Source organism: Cyanistes caeruleus, chromosome 14, assembly GCF_971803275.1.
Source record: "Cyanistes caeruleus chromosome 14, bCyaCae1.hap1.1, whole genome shotgun sequence".
NCBI lineage: Eukaryota > Metazoa > Chordata > Aves > Passeriformes > Paridae > Cyanistes > Cyanistes caeruleus.
Window position 1 is genome coordinate 3,510,499 of NC_141714.1, and position 7,232 is coordinate 3,517,730.

The window sequence follows — 7,232 nt, forward strand, 5'->3', positions numbered from 1 at the left end:
TTTCTCCTTCTCCCTTAACATTCTGTGTAGTCTTATTTTGTGCCCTCTGCAAAGACAGAGCAGACTTCACCATCTCTAGCTTTATTTTTCTACCAAAATGTCAACATTTGAGTCTACAGCTCATGTACCAACAAAACACTCTTTGGGATTTCCCCTTCCCAGATTTATCTGCATGGAATTTTTACTCATGCCATTTGCATTGTACAAGTGCCCATTTTTTGCAGGGCACCTGAACAGACTGTGAGCAAACTTCCTTTCCATAGCAGAATTAACCCGAAGTGTAGACACAACACAAAGATGTATTTTCTTTGAAAACAAGTACAAGCATTCCATGATTTCACCTCACTTGTTGCCCAACCTGTAGCAAAGCAGGTGATTCACATAATTTTGGGGTTTTGAACATTTTTTATTGCTTTTTCAAGTAAAATCAAAAGAGGTCCTTTGGGAAGGATCAATGATCAAGGTTGATCCTCTGCTGAATTATGTTGTCTGCAAAATCAAGTTTTTCCCTTCAGCCCTGAGAGGATATGAAAATATTTATGTTTATTCTGACATTCTGCATCTCAACCCTTTCTGCTCCATACTTAAAGGGTCTGTTAATACAGAAGATTCATACTTTTGGATGGAAATCACGTGGGTGAGATTACTCAAAGATTGATCCTGGATGGTTTGGGGATGTTATAAATGCATATCATATTATTGGCTTTTCGCAAATATTATAATGAATGTTAAATGTATAAGATTAGAAAATTTAGCTGTATTAATATAATTTCCTTTATTTCTGTTATTGATGAAACTTAGAAATAGTGGTATAATACATATATGTTAAGCTATGGCATAGTATTAAAATAAAAACTACTTTAGTTTGTATAACCCAAAGACTGAAAAAGATGGTTAGAGACTCCCTCCATTCTTAGATTATCTCATCCAGATGAGGACAGCAGTGACCAGAGCTCTGGGGGAGGAATTTATTGCATTTCTGTTATCAGGGAATTCAGTGGAGCCAAGGAGATTGATTAATTGGGAAGGGGGAGAGTCAAAAACTAAAGAAACATCCAAAACTTAAGAAGAAAGTTTGAATCACGTATGAGAATTTATGGATATGTAGTAGGGTTCTGTTTTTAAGGGACAATCCTTTGTTAGTAAGGTGAATGCAGAGACACCCGGCCCTATCTGTATACTTTATTTTTATCTCCTAATTGTCTTTCTATTAAACTTTTAAATTCTATAAGAAAAATATGTGAACCTCGTTTTTCACAGGGAGTGCCACCATACTCCTGACAGCTCCCAGACGAGGAACCCTGGGGGATTTGGGAGCACTGGTGGTTTTTTGGGGAGAGGAGGCTGGCTCTGGCCTCACAGCTCCTCCCTCCAGGGGCGGTGATGCTCGGGCGTTTTCTGCTCCATCAGAACAACAGGTGGCACGGAGGAGGTGAGGAATTTACTCAATACTCAGATTGTTTCTAGTGTCTGATGGGAGTAAGGATGGGGGCAAACCGTGCTGGTTCAAGTAATACACAGGCTGGTGGAGGGTTTTCTTGCCCAGACACTCCCCGTGGCCAGCAGTTGGCTTGGAATAGTGGCACCACCTGAGCCTTTTGGTGAGCTGGTCCTTCAGACCCACGTCTGGGAACGCACAGAGCAGTCACTGACTCACCATTGGTACCACTCTGCCTCTTTATTTATGTGGAAAAAAGCCCATTTTCTGTAGCAGATGGACAAGTGGGAAGGGAACAGCCTGCAGGAGGGGCAGGGCATGGCTGTGAGACCTGCAGTGCTCCAAGAATCAGCAAAACTGTGCAAAAGTTCCAACAACCACTTCTTAAAGCCAAAGGATGCCAAACTCCACTAGAGGCCATTCACCAAACACATCCAACACATCCCAACAGTCTCTTTTCCCAGACACATCCCTCAGGCCTGAGAAATGGTAATGAGAAGAGGGGAAAGGCATTCTTCTCAGTGGGAAAGGTTTTAAAATATACCAGCATTGTACAGAAGAATGAGGCACCCTGAGTGCCACTGGAGCTGTAGATGTGTCAAATGGGACAGAGACTTTATATGAAATAAAACTTTAGAAAGGAAAACCTGTCATTTTTGTGTGAGAAGATAGGTCTCACTTCCATAAGAGTACTATATAAAAATCCCCAGTCTGCCCCAAGATACTGTCTGACATACAGATTACTCATTTATTTAAAGGATAACGAATAAGTCTTAAAGTGTTGTGAGAATCTTCTGAATTAACATTCCTTGGTGTGATGGAAAGAAGCTCAGTCCTTCCTGACAGGTACCTCAGGGACCATTTTGGCTGAGATCAGAGGACTCAGAATTTGATACTGTCATTTTCCATTGGTAGGTCTGATATTTTATATCAATAAAAATCTGCAATGAAAGTTTAGTCTGTCCTGCAGACTCTTGGACACAAAGCTTTTCTGCAGATAGTTGTGCTGGGAAGCCAATGTGGTTTAGTTGCTGATTTAGTATGTTAGAACATTCCTGGTCTAGGTAAGTTGTAGCTTTTGAATGGAGTTTTCCAGGGTAAATCACATGCTGAGCCTGGGCTAGGCTGCCTCATGAATGACACATACCAAACCAATTTGAGCAGCTAGATTTTCATTAATTTTAAATGTCATTGACTAACTCAGTAGCCATCTGTCTTAGTTGGATTAATACCCTGATCATCACACAAAATTTTGTCTCTTGTGCAGTACTGAGAGTCGAGGAGCCAATCTCTGGATGCAGTGTGAAGCCACCATCCTGCCTGGTGCTGTCCCCATGGAGGATAACCTGAATCCTGCCCTTCTTCCAGGGAAACACAGCCAAGCATGGCACAGAGAGACTCTGCTGAGAGTGAATTTTTTGCTGTATTCCCTCACACAATCACTGTTCTGGTTCACTGTCCCAAGCCAGGTTGGACGGGGCTTGGAGAACCTGGGATAGGGGAAGGTGTCCCTGCCCATGGCAGGGGGTGGAACAAAATGGTCTTTAAGGTCCTTTCTAACCCAAACCATTCTGGGATTCTGTGATTCACAGATGTGGGGGTTAATGAAGTAAAAAGGAATGAGTCAGTACAGAGAAGCAATGTTTAACTGGTTTTGTACTCAATACATCAGTCAGAAGTAGCACTGGTCCTGCCCATGGATTCTGCGTATGTTACTTGTCATTCTGCTTCCCCCCTGGCTACCACCTGTAAAAGCCCAGATATTCCCAGTCCAAACAGCTCACCCAGAGCTTTAAAGGTAACCAAAAACCCTCTTGTACACAGAGCATTTGAAGAAAAATTTCCTGCTGCTGTCACAGGTCCATGTGATGCTGTCTTCTCTAATTTTGCACTGGGTTTGTGTGAGGACTTTACACTTTCCAAGCCCTTGGAGAGAGGAGAATTGGCAAATAAGAGTGTATGTACATGTGGAAAACATCCAGGGGGTTTTATTGCTGACCTAGACTGTAATAAAGAGTATTAGCTGTGTAAAATTCCTGCCCTTTAGAGGTGTGGCTGACACAATTCACTGAAGGTTTTCCTGTGAGAGGCAGTGGCTCTCCCAGGAGTGATTTGCTGTATTTGGCTCCATCTTTTCCATCCACAGAAGCAAAGCCTAACTCTGTGTGTCACTCATAGGACTGGGTCAGATTGTTGTGCCATAAATTCAAATGAACATTTCCTTCCCCCGTGAGATTCCATCAGGATATTTGAATCCAATCATATCTTTCAGTGCTCAGTGAGTTTATTTTCCATCTGCATGTTCTCTATTAGTCTGTGTCCAAAGCTGTTCCCACTATTCCTTATTGCAGTGCCAGGCCAGGGCATTTCCTCAGCTTTCCTTGGAGGAAAACAAATGAGAAAAACTTTGGAAGAATTTGTCTGTCTTTTGAGGAAGAAAACCCAATATGGATATGAGAGAACATATTATTGTTGTTATGAATTATGTCAATTTGGCTCCCAAAACTTACACTGCATTTTAATTACTGAGTGATACTGGGGACCCTAAAAGGCATAAAAATGTTTATATTCATCCCAGTTAATGTAAAGGAGGACAAAGGAAGAGGTAGAGTGTCTTTTAAGTTTTTTAATTTCATTTCCTGCTGCTGCTGCTTGTTTTTATTTTAAACCTTCCTTAAATTTTGGCTTTATTCTCTTTCCTCTTTAAAGTTCTGTCTCTTTTTGATATCTGGTGTGTAACTATTCACTAAATGGCTTCTAATGTCAGAAAGAAGGAGTTCCAACGGGTGATGAAACATTTCTATATTTGTGAAAATCTGTTGTTTAATTTCCAAATTGCCATTCAAGTGAAAAAAGAGAACAATTTCATGTTTTCCTTCTCGAATGGGGGAAATGCCTGAGAATTTTCAAGCCACTGACAATTTCTGTGTGTGCCCCGTGGGCTCTTCCCACTTACACCACTTCAGCTTTGTTGATTCAGAGAGAGAGGGCAGCAAGCACAGGCCCCAGGACACATCCTGCTATGTTTCTCTGGGTTTTTGGCTGTCATTAATGTGGCTTTTCCCATTTCCTGCAAGGTTTTTAGAGGGGTGTGAGCCTTCCCTGACAGCAGCGTGTTTCTGTAATGTCGATTTTATGGAGGCTGCTGCACACATGCTGCCTGTGGTGCCAACAGCCAGTGACAATCTCCAGATGCTGCTGAGGGTTCTGCAGGAATTCGTGGGGCTCAACAGGCGGCCAGAGCTTCTCTCCACCACCTTTTGCTGAAGAAAACACCTTTGCCAAGCACGGAGCCCTCTTTGCTGTGGGCTCCCTAAGTGGAGGGGATCCTGCTGTGCATTTCCACGTCCGTGAACTGCTGCACGTTCTCGGTGCTCTCCGGGGAGGTGATGGGGGACACAACGTGCTTCAGGCGCAGGAGCATGGAGAAAAGCAGGATCAGGAGGAGAGCCAGGAGGGTGAGGAACAATCCCACGTACACGTAGAGGCCAGAATATTTGTCTGCTGTTGTGTCTACTTCAGTAGCCAGAGTTGGAAGGTGGACACGGCCCGTCAGGTTTCCGCGGAACTTGAAATAGATCTCAGTCATTGCTCTCTGTCAGCTTTGGTCCATTTTCCGCATTTACCTTCGGATCTCCTGCCTCCCCTCACCAGACTCACAAAGGAGGTCAGGAGGGGAAACTTAGCACAGATGGCACGGTGGTTTCAGCAAGAGATGCTCCATCCTCAAGGCTGCTGCTCACACCGCCGAGCAAACTGCGAGGGACAGGCCTTTGCAAACCATTTTGCACATTGCTGTCATAATGACAACGAGCATCACACTTGTGATTTACACTTCCTTCTGGCTTTTATTCCATCCTAAAAATACTTTGGGTCTCCTTTTGGTAGGTCACCTCCTTTGGATGGTGAAAAGCTTTGGTCCTGCTCTCAAGCTGAGCTGCGAGGGTTTGCACAGCTTTGGTCCTTGCAAGTGTTGGTTTCTCCAGACAGACTGAGCAATCAGCTTTCTGCCAGCTTCTCTCTCCCACAGCAGGTGGTTTATCCTTGGGTGAGCTGGGGAAGGTTGTTCCCCGCTTTGCCAAACCTCTGGGGGATCTCTTCTCTCCTAATTCAGGGCTTAAGGAGTATGGAGTTCTGAGTTTCTCATTAGGAACGGTCAAAAAGTCGACTTCCTAAAGGGAAAGAAGTGTGTGTGTGAGAGAGAAATGACACCAGGTACCAAAACAGCCTAGCCTGGATGTGGATTCTTTAGAGTAAATAGGTAAGAAAACCCTGGTCATGCTCCTTTGAGATGAGGAGGAGCACTGAGTGTTTAACTTTAGAAAACCCACCATGCAAATCTAATTGTTAATGTCCTCTCTGGTAACACATCACTTGAGGGTGCAAGAAGGCCCCACAGTTTGAGGAATCAGATGCCAGAGAGAGAGATATGAATCCAATCGGTGTTTTTCACCATGTGTCTCATTTATTGTGTATCAGCACCCTTGTTTTCTGAGGCTGGATGCACCTGGCAGCTATCCAGAGCCCTGCCTGTCCCCCTGCTGCAGGATGTGACACTTCCCTCACCTCCTGGCAGCAGACCTTACTAGAAATTGGGGGCCTCTTAACGCTTTAGCAGTGTCAGTCCTTCCAGCTGGAAACAAAAAAATGAAAATGCTGAAATTTCACTGTAAATGGTGCATTCAAAATGTTCAAAAGCATCCTGTTCTGCTCTGATAAGACCAGAATTTTGGTTTTAGCTGAAACAAAAATGAAAACACTGAACAAACTGATGCAATCATTTATAATGTCCACTGCCTATAAACATCCATGAGATGTAAACGGAGTAATAGTATTAAGATGGTAATATACTATGATAATCAGAATAAATGAAACATTAGGTCAATATGATAAAAGCTCTGACACGTGACATTTCACCTTAATGACATATTGCTGCAAAAGATTTTAACTTTCAAGGGACTCAAACTTGCACTACAAGCAAGAAAGACCTGCTTTGGCTCATGTGATGAGGAAATATCTGATTTGCTGAGTTTTTGGAGAAGGGACATGGGAGCTTGGATACACTTTGCCTCCCAGTTCCTTCTTGGGTGCCAAAGCATTTGAGGTAACAGCTATCCAGTTTGGGGAATAAACTGGACCAGAGCCTGCTCAGTAATAAAATGGCCCAAATTGCTGGTTGAGAAAGTGGCCTGGGGATTTGACTCCTGCAGTCCCTGTGTGGGCAGGGGGCTCTGAGCTGTGCTGTGTGGAGGAGGCCCTGGGCAAGCTCAGAGTTTCTCCAGGGGCTGACCCAACCCCTCTGGAGCCAGTAACTCTGGCAGAGAATTTGGTGCAGAGCAAATATGGGCAGGGCAGCCAGGCTCTTCTGCTCTCAATTACAGGGCAATAACTGTGATTTTTCACACTTGGAATCTATAAATGGAAATTCTTCCCCCGTGAAGAATATTCTCATGTTACACAGCAGGTGGGAAATAGAGGGTGTGAAGGTAACTGGATTAAATTCTGTTCTTACAATATGATTTCTCTGCTGATAATGAAGTGCAATCAGTCTGGAATTTGACACTTGTGTGAGTTAAAGTACAGAGCAATGTCTTTGCCCATCCCATCTGCTCTGTTTCTGAGAGAAAAAGCCAGAGCTGCTTTCTCTCCTTAACGAGCACAGAGCCTAATGGCTTTATATCCTTCATAAAATTAGACTGCAGAATGCTAAGGACATTTGTCTGAAGTTCAATAATTAACTACAAACCAAGATGTTGAATTAGTAAAGCTCAGCTGGTCATTTATTGATAAAAGG

At 43.5% G+C, this 7,232-nt stretch overlaps 1 protein-coding gene across 1 annotated transcript; it reads right to left on the minus strand.

Moving 5' to 3' along the window:
• Positions 1–760: 760 nt before the first annotated feature.
• SERTM2 (serine rich and transmembrane domain containing 2) lies at positions 761–5,119 on the minus strand. Its single transcript, XM_023926721.2, has one exon. It carries the CDS (start codon positions 5,025–5,027, stop codon positions 4,752–4,754), a length of 276 nt encoding a protein of 91 aa, XP_023782489.2. The 5' UTR covers positions 5,028–5,119; the 3' UTR covers positions 761–4,751.
• Between the last annotated feature and the right edge of the window lie 2,113 nt (positions 5,120–7,232).

What these genes read in the sequence shown, in the direction of transcription:
- SERTM2 (XM_023926721.2), bottom strand. Translation starts at nt 5,027, where the DNA reads ATGACTGAGATCTATTTCAAGTTCCGCGGAAACCTGACGGGCCGTGTC.